The 14,996-nt window shown below is 43.5% G+C and overlaps 2 protein-coding genes across 7 annotated transcripts in view; one reads left to right on the plus strand and one right to left on the minus strand.

Annotated features, from left to right (window-relative positions):
* Positions 1–4,537, plus strand: part of Acss2 (acyl-CoA synthetase short chain family member 2) — a 49,076-nt gene extending 44,539 nt beyond the window's left edge. For all 3 annotated transcript variants that reach the window (XM_076851732.1, XM_076851733.1, XM_076851734.1), the window contains 5 exons: positions 477–585; positions 2,425–2,493; positions 2,827–3,003; positions 3,525–3,599; positions 3,731–4,537. In XM_076851732.1, the coding sequence (XP_076707847.1) occupies positions 477–585; positions 2,425–2,493; positions 2,827–3,003; positions 3,525–3,599; positions 3,731–3,858 (558 nt within the window). In that variant the 3' untranslated portion in view covers positions 3,859–4,537. The remainder of the gene's footprint in view (positions 1–476; positions 586–2,424; positions 2,494–2,826; positions 3,004–3,524; positions 3,600–3,730) is intronic.
* The window catches only part of Gss (glutathione synthetase), a 69,629-nt gene that overhangs the window by 36,420 nt on the left and 18,213 nt on the right, over positions 1–14,996 (minus strand). For 3 of the 4 annotated variants that reach the window (XM_076851736.1, XM_076851735.1, XM_076851738.1), the window contains 7 exons: positions 13,186–13,266; positions 13,030–13,107; positions 11,483–11,549; positions 8,549–8,743; positions 7,966–8,047; positions 6,419–6,608; positions 4,963–5,475 (listed from right to left, as the gene is read on the minus strand). In XM_076851736.1, coding sequence (XP_076707851.1) covers positions 5,352–5,475; positions 6,419–6,608; positions 7,966–8,047; positions 8,549–8,743; positions 11,483–11,549; positions 13,030–13,107; positions 13,186–13,266 — 817 coding nt within the window. In that variant the 3' untranslated portion in view covers positions 4,963–5,351. Of the gene's footprint in view, positions 1–4,962; positions 5,476–6,418; positions 6,609–7,965; positions 8,048–8,548; positions 8,744–11,482; positions 11,550–13,029; positions 13,108–13,185; positions 13,267–14,996 lie in introns of those variants that run through there. The other variant, XM_076851737.1, reaches the window with a different exon arrangement.

Here is a 14,996-nt window from a genome sequence, read left to right on the forward strand (position 1 = left end):
ATTGCCTAGGCTATCCCCAAACTTTTAATGCCTTAGTCTCCTGAATACCAGGGATTTTAGTCATGTGCCACCATACCTGGTTTGAGTCCCATTTTTTTATATGACTGTTTTCATTTGCTTTAAGCTGGACTTTAAATTTACTAAAAGCTTATAATTAACAGAACATTGTGCTAAGTAGTTTCTACATACTATTAATTTAATCCTCAAAATAACTTAAGAAGATTGAAATTATTTTCTCAGGTTTACAAATGAGGATTCTAAGAGAAGCAAAGTTAGTTTCCTGAGATCACATAGCTAGCTAGTAAGTTGTAGGATTGGGATTCCAAGCCAGGATCATTCATCTCCAAAGCTTATAGTTTGTCTTACTTCCCAGGAATGGACTTTAGGATATTCCTCCCTATATTTAACAAAGCAATGATTATCTTCCTCTGAGACAGCCTAGCAGTTGTGATCACTGTGCCTTCCTCCCTCCACAGGTGTTTAAGCAGCCCTGGCCAGGGATAATGCGCACGGTTTATGGGAACCACACACGCTTTGAGACCACCTACTTTAAGAAGTTCCCTGGGTACTACGTGACAGGAGATGGTGAGCCTTGGCTAGCCTCTCCCTGTACCTCCCATTAAGATGTACCTTCACCTTCCATTTTCAAAAGAGCTGGTTAAGGGTAGAGAACAGAAAGGAACATGTCCTAAATATCACTGTCTAGTAAACAGGCAGAGCAACAGAGAAAACTTTAAGAACAGGAATGAGTATTGCAGGAAAGGTCTCAAGATGATGCCATCTAATGTTAAATGTCTAAGAGTTTTCTTGTTTTTTGATCCTGTGTTGACAAGAGATGGAGCATGTAGCAATGTTTGTTACTATGTCATGTGTGTCTCCATGTTTGGAGCCTGTTTGTCCGCCAAGTCCATTCATCTATAAGTATTTACTGAGCACCTACTATGCCCAACCACTGATCTAATAAGCACAAGGTATATTACCATGAATAATAGTCAAGGTATCTTTTATCATGGGATTTCATTTTAGTTAGAAAGAGACAGACAATAAATCCAGCAAACAAGTAAATAAGCTTATCTTAGGTAGAGGTAAGTGATATGATGAAAATAATGTGATAAAGAGTGTCTTCAGGGACAGCTACTCAACACAGAGTAGAGAGTGGTCAGAGGCAGCTTTTCTGAACTGACATTTGAGCAGAGACTTGAGGGGTGAAAAAGAACCAGATACAGGGAAATCTAGATTAGGAGTATTGTTTTCAGTAGGACACAAAGTGGTGTTTTTGTCTTTTTTTGTTATTTGTTGCAGTGCTGGGTATGTAACTCAGGGCCTTATGCATGCTAGGCAAGTGCTCTACCATTAAGCTACACCCCCAGCTCCAACACAGCTTGAAATGAATGAGGAATGGACTGAAGCCTGTATGGCTAGAGTGTAGTAAGCACAGGGAAGAATATCACGTGAAGCTGGAGAGTAAATAATATAGGGTCTTGTGGGCCATGATGAGCAGTTTAGATTTTATTCAAAGTACAATGAGAGACATTTACATGTTTAAGAAGGGGAGTGATAAGAACTACTTTACTGTTTAGAAAACAACTACCTGAGTTACAGCGACTTGAGATGGCTATATTAGTTATTTACAGCCATGGAATAAATTACCCTCAAAGTTGGTAACTCAAAACAACAAGTATTATATTATCTCACAGTTTCTGAGTTATCAGGATCAGTGAACAGCTTAGATGGGTGGTTCTTTGTCAAGTGTCTCTAATGGATTGCAATCAAACTGTTGGTAGGGGCTGTAGTTATCTAAAGGTATGACTGAGTCTAGAGGACCCACTTTCTTACTCAATCATGTGGCTGCTGGCAGAAATACTCAGTTTCTCACCATCTCTGTAGGGCTACTTACAACGTGGCAGCTGGCTTTCCCTAGAGTACAAGATCTGAGAGAATACATCCAAGGTGGAAGCCAATGTGTCTTCTGTAATCTAATCTCAGAAATGACATCCTATTGGGCTGGGGTCGTGGCTCAGTGGTGGCATGCTCGCCTGGCATGCACAAGTCATTGGGTTCGATCCTCAGCACCATATAAATGTAAAGATATTGTGTCCATCTAAAACTTAAGAACTGAATGTTAAGAAAAAAAAAAGATGTATGAAAGATGAAAAAAAAAAAAAAGAAATAATTGAAAAAAAAAGAAAAAAAAAAAGAAATGACATCCCATCATTTCTGCCAAATTCTGTTGATTACACAGACTAACCTTACAGAGTGAGAAAGAGAACTATTTGCAGGGCTTTAATGGAGATCAATAGGACCATCATGGAGGCTGGAAGCTGAAAGACTTACTAGAAATCTACTGCAGTGGGTATGACAGTTTGGTAATGTGGATCATGTGCTCTATTGTGGGGTATTTATATGTTGTGCATTTCTTCCCAGGCTGTCGGCGGGACCAGGATGGCTATTACTGGATCACTGGCAGGATTGATGACATGCTCAATGTATCTGGTGAGGGCCCAGGACCCCCTACTATTTCATTAGCTCTGTTACCCTGACAATTCCCAGCTAAAAACTTCATAGAGACCCAGGATTGTCATCTGGCCAGACCAGACATGTGTGGAGTGTGGTATTCAGTTCTGGGTCCAGGTTTTGGAAGAATGATCAGCACTGGAATATGCCTAGAAGAGGGACTGGGGTGGTGAGGTAACTGGAAACATGCCACGTGAGGACTGGATGAAGGGCATTCCCCATGCAGACTGGGGTCTGCCCTGTCGGTACCAATGGAACAAAGGCTGAGGCAAAGGCTGGAATCTCTCATGGCATTTCCTTTCTCTTGACAAGGACACTTGCTGAGTACAGCAGAAGTGGAGTCAGCACTTGTGGAACACGAGGCTGTGGCAGAGGCAGCTGTGGTGGGCCATCCTCATCCTGTGAAGGGCGAATGCCTCTACTGCTTTGTTACCCTGTGTGATGGCCACAGCTTCAGCCCCACCCTCACTGAGGAGCTCAAGAAGCAGAGTAAGGAGCTCCCCTCAGCAAGGATTAGAGGATCTGCATGTTGTTAGGGAGGGGCTGTAGCAAGCTGTTCCCCAAACCATGAATAGAGCTCACGGGGTTCCATGGTCCAAATGATTTCTACCTACTAGTCTTTCTACAGGTTAATAATAATAGCCAACAATTATTTAATACTTTTTTTGTGCCACCACTGGGCTTAGTGCTTTAAATGCATGACCCCATTTAATCCCTATAATCACCTCCATGAAAGAGATACTATTGTTACTCTAGTTTCAAAGATGAAGAAACTTCAGGTGCCCAAGACTATACTTCCTGAAAGGTGTATTCAAATTCTGGCTGGCTGATTCTATAGCCAGAGTTCCACGAACATGGGGTAAGATATAATAGGAGAGGCAGAGAACCTGAGGGTGACTCTGTAGACAGGGCCTTCAAGAGGAAACAGTTGGGGGACTAAACCATCCCTCCCTTGGCTTTTGAGAGTCTGGCTAAAGGTGCTGAAGAAAAACTTGATTTGTTGATTACAGTTAGAGAAAAGATTGGCCCGATTGCCACACCAGACTACATCCAGAATGCACCTGGCTTGCCTAAAACCCGCTCAGGTATGTTCAGATACCTCCAGGGATTGGGATGGGCTGAGGCCCAGTGGTATGGGGTGTGTGGATGAAAGCCTTTGGTGGGGCTGGGTGGGTCAGTGCTGTCACTTAGTAACCAGAGGCTTGTGGTCCCCCAGGAAAAATCATGAGGCGAGTGCTTCGAAAGATTGCTCAGAATGACCATGACATGGGGGACACATCTACAGTGGCTGACCCATCTGTCATCAGTCACCTCTTTAGCCACCGCTGCCTGACCATCCAGTGAACAAGACTCTTTACCCAGGATTCTCCTGCTTGGCTCTCCAAAGTTCTGTCCGTCCTCCCTGTCCCCTTTCTAGGAGTACTGAGGGCCAATCCTGACCCACACTTTGTCCTTATATGGAGACAGTTTCCTGTGACTGCCAGGCAAAAGGGACAAAGTCCCAAGTCAGCCTCAGACTAATATGTCTCCAGTGTCTAAAGAACTCTCCATGCCCAGTACAGGGACCTAAAGACCATGTCCCTAACTTAAGTTCAGAGGGTAAATAAGGGCCTAGACTGAAGCTGGGAGCCAACCCTATAATCCTGTGTCAGCTTTCTCAGAAAGCACCAGTACTTATCTTGGATATGCACTTGTTTTTAGGAATGACAGTTTGTGAGTCCAGGAATAATAATTATTTTTTAAAAATACTTTGCTGCTTCTGTTCTGAGTCTGAATTCCCTCTTTGCTCCAGAGACTGTGCAAGCCAGTTCAGTCTCTAGATGCTTTTCAAATCATCTGCTTCTTTGGAGGAGTGGGTGTATTTTGTTACTAGGATCAGAGGAACTTATCTTCCCTGTCCTGTACCCACCTTTCCATGAACAGAGCCTGCCCATGAGAGATACACTCATATGGAACTCTCTTTTCTTGCCCTGTTGATGCTTAAGCTCCATGGTTGTAGGAATAAAGTTTGTGACCTCAAGAAGGTGTGACTGGTTTTCTTAAGTATCTTTCAGGCTGTACATGTAGCTGCTCTGATTTGTGTGGCAGGTAGGAAGAGGAGCGATATTCCCTAGGACTACCCCAGTGTCTTCCTTCTAAAACTTTTGAGAAGAGGCAGGCAGGAACTCTGACAAGCCCCTCAGTTAAGCAAGAGTGACTGAAGCCACTTCACAACTTTCATATCCCATTGTGGTTGCCTTCCCACCTGGGCTTCTGTCAGGGACTCCCACTTTTCCCTATGATCCTATGGGAGTGTTAGTGAGTGACTAAAGATTGGAACTTCAGGATCCCATCCATAGGGTCTGGGTCTAGGGAGACCCTGACTACAGCCCAGTCACATTCCCTGCCCCAATCCACTGTAAGTGGGCTGATCTAGATTATAACTTTCCTCTGTATATAAAACAACGATTCAACAGTCAGTAATGTAATTTTATTTAAGGCAGAGATGGAAAAAAGTCTATGCTCCCCCCCTTATCTCTCCTCTTTCTATCACTCAGTCCTATCCCAAGTCAGGCACTGGAAGCTGCTGAAAAGGCTGATGAGGGGCCAAGAGGAGTATAGCAGAATTTATGGACCTTGACCTCAGAGCAGCTCCCTTCCACACCTCAAAGATTTGGGGGCTTCTAGATCTCATCTAATGGAAACACAGCCTTTCTGGTCCTCAGATCCTTCACACTAGACCTTAGAAAACTTTGGGAGAGAAGGGCCCTCCTAAGGTAGGAGGGTTCGGAAATTAGTGACAAGTACGTGGGATAGAAGATCTCTTAAGTGAAGTCCAGGCTGTCCAGGCTGTGCCCTCATACAGGGTATGGGTTGTCCAGGACTGCTACTCCTGCAGCCACACCCCCATCTGCATGCTCGATGGCTTTGGTTCGAAGTAGATGCCCCACGTGCTTGTTCATCACAAGTGTCTTTCCCTGCCTATAGAATTGGGGTCAGAAGACATACAACATCACCAAACCCAGGACTTTTCCTGGTCCCAGCTAAGCAGTACATGGGTAACCTACTATATCTAAAATAGTGCTAGGATTTTAGAGTAGATTTAGGTTTGCATTCTAGCTTGGAAATTAGTAGCTTTGTATCCTTGGAGCAAATTCCTTAGCCTTTCTAACTATCAATTTCCTCAATTTAAAATTGGGATAACACCCCTCACTTTGCAAGTAGATCCTGAAGAGTAAATAAAGCAAGAACAACACTCTCAATTCATGTCCTGAGCTATGAGTTTTCTCTCTCAAGGTGGCTGTGGGGGTGGTAGGAGTGACAGGCAGAGATGCTGAAAGTGGTTAGAAGGGGAGGTTGTGGAGGGGCAGGTTTTGGCAGGGAGCATCTGGTATTCCTTGCCCTAACCTTGAAGTATTTTGTAGGAAGTAGCATGAGGGACTTGTTACTTACAAATTCCCAAGTCCTCCTCTCTTTCTGATTCTTTGTGTGCAAATCCAAATCCAGGGGCTATATAGCTCTTCAAAGCCACTGAATGATGTCTAGCTGACCTTTCTCATCTTTCTCCAGAATCCCCAGGGGACTTTGAGCTGGATCCAAACTCTCTTCCTCCCTGGAGAATCTACTCCTGTCAGACGATCTATTCTCAATTCTCTTGGTACCATCTGCAATTTCCATTATATGAGAAGTTCCTTTATATGTTGAGAAGCAAAATACTTCTCATATGGGCTTCATTTGAGAGCTCTGTGAGGTGGGCAGGTCTTGAGTCCTTGGCCTCATTTCATAGACAAGGAAATAAGTAAAAAAGCTAGGGATTGGCAGAACTGGGACTGAAGCCATGATTCCTGACTCTGTCCAGGGTTTCTTCTAGCTCCTTCCACTATCTGTTGGGAGGTAGGAAAGGAGCTTCCCCTTGTTGGCTCACCTGACATAGACTCCAAAGATGCCCAGCTCTGAGATGCACTGGACCACTCTGACAGGGCTGCCAGGCCGCAGCAGGCAGTTTGCAAAAGGCTCAGGTTCAATCTTCTCCATGAGGATGTAGGAGGCCCTCTCCTCGCGGTCCTTTAGCTGCTCCAGGGCCTGCACCATTTCCTCCCCATACAAGTTGTTGCCTGCAATTAAACTGGCCAGTTACCTTGAATCCTGTACTTATCTTTTTCACTTCTGGGGCCATGTGAATAACTCAACAGCCTTAGTTCATGACACCAGCTCAGTAAAGCTGGAGTACATCTGGCTTCTAACAATCCAAGGCCAATCTAACAGGAAAGCCCTTACACAAGGGAACACACCTACCATCACACCATCCTGCCTGGTTCTCCTGTCTATGGATGCTTCTTCTCAGCCTCAGTTCCTTCTATTCTTAAATGTTGGGGTTCCCCAGGAATCTATCCTACACCCTTGTTCTCTCTTCCATATACCTTTTTTCAGGGAGTTCTCTTCTGTATTTCCAAGATCCCACCTATACCCCATAATTTGTTAACTCCTGTATCTTTAGCTTAAGCTGCTTGCTCTAGATATCACACAAATGTCCCACAGGTCTCCAAAACAAACTCAGCATGTCCAAACAGAACTCAATTTCTGCTTCAATATGCCCCTCTTAGACTTCCAATTCCCAATTAGGCAAAAGGCATCCCCTGAGTCCTATTTCATATCCTCCTCCTGCTTTACCTCGGACACTACCTCAGACATGTCTCTCCAGTCTGTGCTCCATGATGTCATAGCCCTAGTCTGGGCCTCTACATCATTCTTCTGGACAACTGTACCAGCTTCCTTTATAGTCTCTTTGCCACCAGTCTCTTCATTCCAGGAAATCTATAATGGCCGAAACACTGTACGTTTTGCAAGTTCTTACCACTGATAGCCAGTGGGATCCTTAATCAATCAAACGTCCCCTTCCTGCTTAAAACTCTCTAATGGCTTCCCATCAAAAAATCCAATTTCCTAACATACATTCAGTGCTCTTTATAATGCCTCCTACCATCTGCTACTCCAACCTCACCAGTTTCTCATTAACCTCAAAACATACCATGCTTTCATGGCCTAGTGCTCTTGCTTGAGATTGTTCCTTCTGTTTAGAACACTCATCCCCCTTTTCTACCTGGAAAACTCCAACCAGGTCAAAAACCATCTTTGGATCTATGAGGCAGACATGATCCCTGCCCTCAAGGAGTTTCAAATGAGGCAGGAAGACAGACATGTATTTTGTGGAACCTAACACACTACTATCTGCTACTCTATCATCTGTCCAAGGCACCTCAAACTAAAGTTGCCCAAACCCTCCAGTGCTGGTTAAGTCCCCTGTATTCCACAGCACTTGGTCACAGGGTCTCGGGGGACACTGTCCTTGGTGGGACCTATGTCACTTCCTCTTGTATCCACCATGCCTGACCTATGTCCATGGAAGTATTCACTGGTGACAACTTGGTAGCTCCTTTTACTGAGCAGCTCTGCAGAGGGGGATTCACCTACCTCCACCCTCTCTTTGAGGCTTTAGCACAAACCGGTTTGGGGCAGCAAGAGCCTCAGTAATAGCCTGGTCCCCTTCTTCACCCTGGCAAGAGGCAGAAAGTAGTCATCACACAGTTTTAAGACAAAAAGAAGTAATGAGAGTCCTGCTGATCATACAAGTAGGATTATGGGAAGAGCAGGAGTAGGCACAGCCACTTGCTCTTTCAGGCTGGACATTTCTTTTCAGATGTGATCCCCACAACCCTTGTAGTCATAAACACAAGGAGAATAGGTCTTCCTCTGGCAACACAGGTTCTGCAGCAGGTAGTCTAGACAGTGGGTACAGCTATTCCTCAATTCTTGCTACCTGCCTTAGTCCTGTCCCCTGGTTGACACCCCCATCTCTACCTTTGTTGAGGAGTTGACAGTGAATTCCAGCCCTCTGAGGCTGCTCTCATCTCCAAGGTTCTAAGGGTTCCCCAGAGCACCATTGACACAAGTCACAATAATAACCATAATGCCAGTTCCATCCTTCCCGACACATCGGGCTCCAGCTTTCTGTCACTAATAGGCCTGTGATGGGAGAAATGGGTTGCTTATGTACCATGTCCAATGAGTAGAGACCAGCGAAGGTGGCACGGAGGCGGGCCACAGCCTCAGGCTGGCCAGGGAGCAACATCTCCAGCACGCCCGCCTGGCTCAGCTCCTGCTGCACCTTTTTAGTCCCAGCCAGCTGGGTGGCAATGTCCGGGCATTTAACAGCGCATGACCTCTCCAGCAGTAAGCGTGCTTTCCAGTTCTGCAGAGGGAGGAACACAAAAAGCAAAAAGAAATCTATTTTAGTTCATGTCTGCTGATCATTACTGATTATGATTTTTATCTTCACATTGATTATCTCCCAAGATCATTGCAATATCCTTGTGAGGAAAGTGTGACCTTTTTGAATCCATGGGATTCTTGCCTTAAGGAGCTCAGAGTCTAGCACACTGATACATGACCAAAAATAAAGGGAAATGACAAAAGGTGAAAAATCTTTTATGAGGATATAGAAAAACTGATGATGAGGTTCGAAGGGCTTGGGCCACTTATTTATGAGTTCAGTTTCCCACCGAATTTCAAATAAAATTCAACACTCCAAACTCTGGTTTTTCTTCAGAGTGTATAAGTCTGTTGTTTTTTACCAAATAAAAAATCCAAACTCCTTATCATGGCCTATAAGACCCTGTGGGATCTGGCTCTTGTCTGTTTTTTCATATTGCCATATTGCCACCCCTGACCCCTACTCCTGAGTCCTGATTTCCCCATTCTAGCCACATAAGCCTATCATTCCTCAAACACACAAAACCTCCTCAGATCCTTTGCATTTGTGTTTTCCCTATGTCTGAAATTCTCTTTCTTTTGGCTTTTTCCAGAAATTGCTAGATCCTTCTTATCATTAAGTCTTGACTCAGTTACCTTCTCAGAGAAGCCTTCTTTGACTACCCTATTTAATGTAGGTTCAACATAATTCTCTATCTTTTCACCCTGCTGTTTCATTCAAAGCAGTTGCTTCCCAACTAGGAGAAAAAACACTCTTTAAAAAAATTTTCCAAGGCCGCATTCTCTGATCAGACTGTGAGCTCCATTAGGACCAGATTCTTGTCTTATTTTCTTCTGAATCCCCGCTATCTTACATAGTTCCTGGCACTTCATAGGTGCTCAATAAGTATTTGTTATTTGTTACTGTGGCTGACTAAAGTGAAATTCATTCAAGCAGTATCCTGGAGAAAGGCAGTCTGATGGTGAGACTCAATGGAGATGGGGTACTCAGGCTAACAGAAAAATATGGACAAAAGCCCGCTGGTGGTGATCACAAGATAAATGACCTGTTGTGTCAGGAGCTTAGGATATAAGAAGCAGGAAACATCAGAGAATCACGTATCCCAGTTTTGGTCCCTATTCTCAGGCACTGGGGAGACAGTCTGTCCTTGGCTCCAGATCACAGCAAACTGTCCATAGCAGGATCAAGGCTAAGACTTGAGCAACTCCTGCCATATTCAATGCTGCTCCCCTGTGGCACTTTTACCTTATCTTTACCCAATAATCCCAATCATCTAATTATTGGTCTGGGGTTCCAGGCAGAGTCACAGGTGCCCAGAACATGAGATAAACCCAGAAGTACCTCATTAAGTCACAAGCAGGGAAAGCACAATCCAAACATGAGCAGGGATTTGCCCAGGGTCATCTAGCAAGTCACTAAGCTTTATAGATCTATCTCCTTTGTTCTAAACCCAGTTTGAGCTTCTCAGTTCCCTAAAAATGTCCACTTCCTTATATACACTACTTTCCTTACCCTGTTAGCTCTCCCTCTAAGTTTTCTTGGGCCTCTTCCCCCATCCCCATCTTGAAACTTAGATCCAGGATGGGTCCCAACAGATAGTTTCTTCTCTAATCAGCAAGTTCCCAACATTGCTACCACTTCTCTAGAGAAAAGGAACTTCTGTAGAGTTGCCACCTCCGTCCAGCTGCCCTCTGTAGAGGTCAACCCAGGGGGGAAACCTAGATGAACTGTAGACCTGAAAGGAGTTCCCTCGATTTTATAGTTCCTGCTTTCAGAAACTGAAACCCAGGAATGGTCCCAAGAGGCAGAGTCAGGCTAATGACTCCCAGACCATTGCCAATGGTATTTCCTAACTTATCCCCTCCTTTACCTTCTCCCAAATGAAAGCAGGGCTTCTTAAGTCTCTCCGTGGTATGTACGTTAGGAGCAGGACAGAAGAATGGTATCCTGGGAATACCAGGATACATTACTGGCCTGAAGGTCAGAAAGCCTGGAATGGTATCCTGGGAATACCAGGATACAATACACTACTGGCCTGAAGGTCAGGAAGCCTGGAAACTTCCTGTGGGACCTTAGATAAGCCTCTGCATTTCTCCAAACCTTAGTTTCTCCATCTGTGTAATGGGGGTAACTATATGCTTCACAGGGCAATAGTTAAGTGATATAATGAATGTGGTAAATAATTTCAACGACATGGTAGGATAACAAGATGAAGTAAGATCATTACTTCCATGAACATGAGTGGACAGATGATAAAAACTTTCTGACTCAGATAAAGGAGCGGTAAAGAAGAAGAAAATGATCAGTGGTATGCTAGAACTAGCTTGCATCAGCTAGTGAGAGCTGACTGTACCCTTCTCTTCCCGACTCTGTATTCAGAGATGTTGAGCTGGGGAGCTCAAAATTGTACTAGAGAAATCAACAAATGTTATAAGCTGGTACTTTTATGCCCAGAAAGATAGTTTTTAAATATCTGCCAGCCCATCTCTAGAAAATGTGTGAGTGGTTAAAGCACTAAATTCCTGAGGATGCTGATTCTAGAGGACAGTGTGTTTGCAGAGTGAGAGGTAGATACACTTGCAGGAGGGAAGGAGGTTCCAACAGCAAGTTCCCTGAGGAGAAATTGAAGCTAAGACTCAGAAAAACCCTGGTTGTTGTGACATCTAGGTTGGGCTAAGTCCCAGGAGGCAAAGAATTATCTAACAGAAAAATACCAACCTGGGTACTGTACTGAGTTGGCATGTAGCCGTCCCGGAAGTAAACCACAGCAATTTCCTGGCCATCCCTAGAACATAACAGAAAAAGCTACTGTTGTTAAATTGTAACTGATGTGTTCAGTGGTTCAATCAATTTCAGATTATATCAAAATGCATTTGGCTTTTCTGAAAGTCAGTCCATAGGACCTGGGCTAGGGTTCACTGGAACTATTGAAAGGAGATACCTACACTACCAGTGCTTTCACTAAAAACACAGAGATGTCCAATATGGAATGTTTTAGAATATTCTACATCTAGAGTCATTCTAAGGAGACTACAGGGAAACAGGAAGGTAACTGGAATCAAATCAGGTAAATTCAAAATCACATGGCCTCAAAATGACTGAGTAACAGAATCATATTACCATGCATAGAAAAACAAACTTTAGTCAGATGTGGTAGTGCACACCCGTAATCGCAGAAACTTGGGAAGCTGAGGCAGATAAATTGTAAGTTAAAGGCCAGCCTTAAGCAATTTTTCGAGACCCTGTCTCAAAATCTAAAAAGGGCTGGGGATGTAGCTCAGTGGTAAAGCATCCCTGGGTTTATTACCTGGTGCCCCAAACAAACACGAACTTGTATTTCCACTGCTTAAAGTAGCTGAAACCTAAGATTTCTTAAAATGGTGGGGTGGGATGAGGTGCAAAAATGAGTCTAATTAAAATATAGACTTGGGCTGGGGATATAACTTAGTTGGTAGAGTGCCTGCCTCGCATGTACAAGGCCCTTGGTTCAACCCCCAGTACTACAAAAAAAAAAAAAAAAAAAAGACTACCTTTAAATTTCTTCCTCTTTTCTTTGACCTATTTGATAGTATTGGTTTATCTAGAAAGTAAGCCACTTTGTTTAATTTAAAAAAAAAGAAGTAAGGGCTGGGGTTGTGGCTCAGTGGTTGAGCACTTGCCTAGAATGTGTGAGGCACTGGGTTTGATCCTCAGCACCACATACAAATAAATGAATAAAATAAAGGTCCATCAACAACTAAAAAAATACATAAAACAGATTTTTAAAAATTAAGTGGTATTGTGAAATCCCATGGAGATTTGAACTTTAACAATCACAAATTTCCAAACCTGTGGTCACCTTGTAGTGGCCCATGGAGGGAAGGGCAAGGCCTGGCTTAGAAGACAAATCCAGGCCCAATCTCAGAGAATGGAATCTAGATAAATCACAGAATAAGCCAGCTGGCCCTCTGCTTCCCTGACTGTCCAGCCCAACTGCTTAGGCTGGACTTGACCAGCCACCAAGAGGGGCAAGAAAACTTTGCAGAGCTCAGAGGAGTATGAAAACAAAGGTTAACTTTAAGGATGACACCCTTATCCAGATGTCATCAGTTATGAGACAACCTTCTAGAAGCAGTTTGCTTGGCCTTTCTCCAAAATTTCCTGAAGAATATTTCAGAAATTAGGAAAAAAGAAAACAAACCATCCATCCCATCCAGAAGGAAAGATTATTTGGGGAAAGAGGGTTTCATGAACAAATCGGCTAGTGGATCTTTGGGGATGCTTACATAAACAACCTTCGGTCTTGGTCTAGAGACCCCTTTTCAGAGACATCTTCAAATCTTCGCCGGATTACATGGATCTTCCTGGGAAAGATGGACAAGAGTCAGAAGGAGCAGATGCTGTGTTCTGAGTGGCCCTTCCCATTGGGACCACATACTTACTTGGCTAGTAACTCATTCTCTATGGCACGCTGGTCAAATATGTTCCTTTCCTTCTCTTGAGCAATCAGTAGCACCTGAGCACTGGAGAAAGAACACAAATGGCCTGAGGCTGCTATAGAGCTTATCCTTTCTCCCCCGCCCCCTATAAGAATAAAACAGTTTCCCTAAAAGAGTAGATGTTACCTTAATTTGGGATTAACTCAGGCATAGACACCTAAGGCTATAACATCTTATTTTCTGACAACAGGAAACTTGGAATATATGGAGATGTCTCTACCCCTTCTCTAGTGGGTATATGAAATACAGTAATAGTTGGGCATGTGGCACATGTCTAAAGTCCCAGGTACTTGGGAAGCTGAGATAAGAGAATTACAAATTGAAGGCTAGCCTAGGCAACTTACACTTTGCCTTAAAGGAAAAATTAAAAAAAGAAATAAAGGGAAAAAATTATAATGATGTCAATTTTAGATTTAAACCCATCTCAAAAACCCAAGAGGATTTTTTTTTCTTACAACAGAACATAATGATTCCAAAATCCAGAAGAAGAAACAGGTAAGACTGTTGAATATTTTGTAAATAAATAATGCTGGGGGTCAAGTACAAGTGATTCCATTACTAGATTGTAAACATATAATAAAAGAGTGAGGCTAGGATTGTAGCTCAGTGATAGAGTGCTTGCCTAGCACATGTGAGGCACTGAGTTCAATCCTGAGCACCATATAAAAACAATAAATAAAATAAGGGTATTGAGTCCATCTACAACTAAAAGAAAAAAAAAAAGAAAGAAAGAAAAGAGTGTAGCTAGACATGGGCAACTCAGGAGCCTGAGGCAGGAGGATTGCAAATATGAGCCCAGCCTCAGAAACTTAGCAAGGCCCTAGGCAACTTAGTGAGAACCTGTCTCAAAATAAAAAATAAAAAGTGTTAGGGATGTGGCTCAGGGGTAAGCACTCCTAGGTTTAATCCCTGGTACAAAGCAAAAACAATTGTGGTTTTTGCATAAAACTTTAGAAGAGCTAGACAGATCTCTACAGAAAGCCACAGATCTAACTACAAATAAGACATTATCACCCGGGGCTTCCCAACATTTCTGTGATGTCCACAGGACCATGTTTGATCTCACAGTACTAATGGGATCAAAGTGGCTTACTGGGCCTCTTCCTCTTTCTTTATCCATGTGTTTCTTAAAGAAACAGGGGCTTGAGAACTCAAGGAAAAGCTTATGCAGAGAACTGTTTGAACTGCCAGTTAAGATATTTTCAGTGTCAAAAAAGGCCTACTCTTAAAAAGCCTTTATGAGCCACAAGCCTCATAAAGCCAATGCTTATAATATCAAACTCCATTTTTACTGAAATTGTACTGCTCTGTGCCTGTTGTATCTTGCTAAGACCATTGGGAACATTGGTTGAGGATGCTAAGTGTATATTCCTGACCTCCTGTACTGGGCCTCTTATCTCTTTGTCTTTGTTTTTCCCCATCTTAGCTGAACCTCTTGGACTATAAACTCTGTTTTCCTGACTTCTTTCCACTTGGCCAAAATACAGGTCCTAAAATGTCCCCTATCCCAGCCCACCTGAAATCTCATGAAGCCAGATGTGACATTAAGCTGAGTCTTGGCTTTGAGCTGGGCGTCTTAGAGACAAGTTAGAAGTGATGCTCTCTTAAGCCATCTTGCCCTGAGAGAGTCCGAAGGGACAAAGGCCTTGTTCTTCATTTTGCACTATGAACCACTGAAATGCTCTGCACATAGGTAGGTATGTGTGGGAGGTGGCATCTGGCCCAGACTGAACTGCTTCCTAGAAGCCATGGAG

The sequence above is a fragment of the Callospermophilus lateralis genome, chromosome 3 (genome assembly GCF_048772815.1).
Source record: "Callospermophilus lateralis isolate mCalLat2 chromosome 3, mCalLat2.hap1, whole genome shotgun sequence".
Taxonomy (NCBI): Eukaryota; Metazoa; Chordata; class Mammalia; order Rodentia; family Sciuridae; genus Callospermophilus; species Callospermophilus lateralis.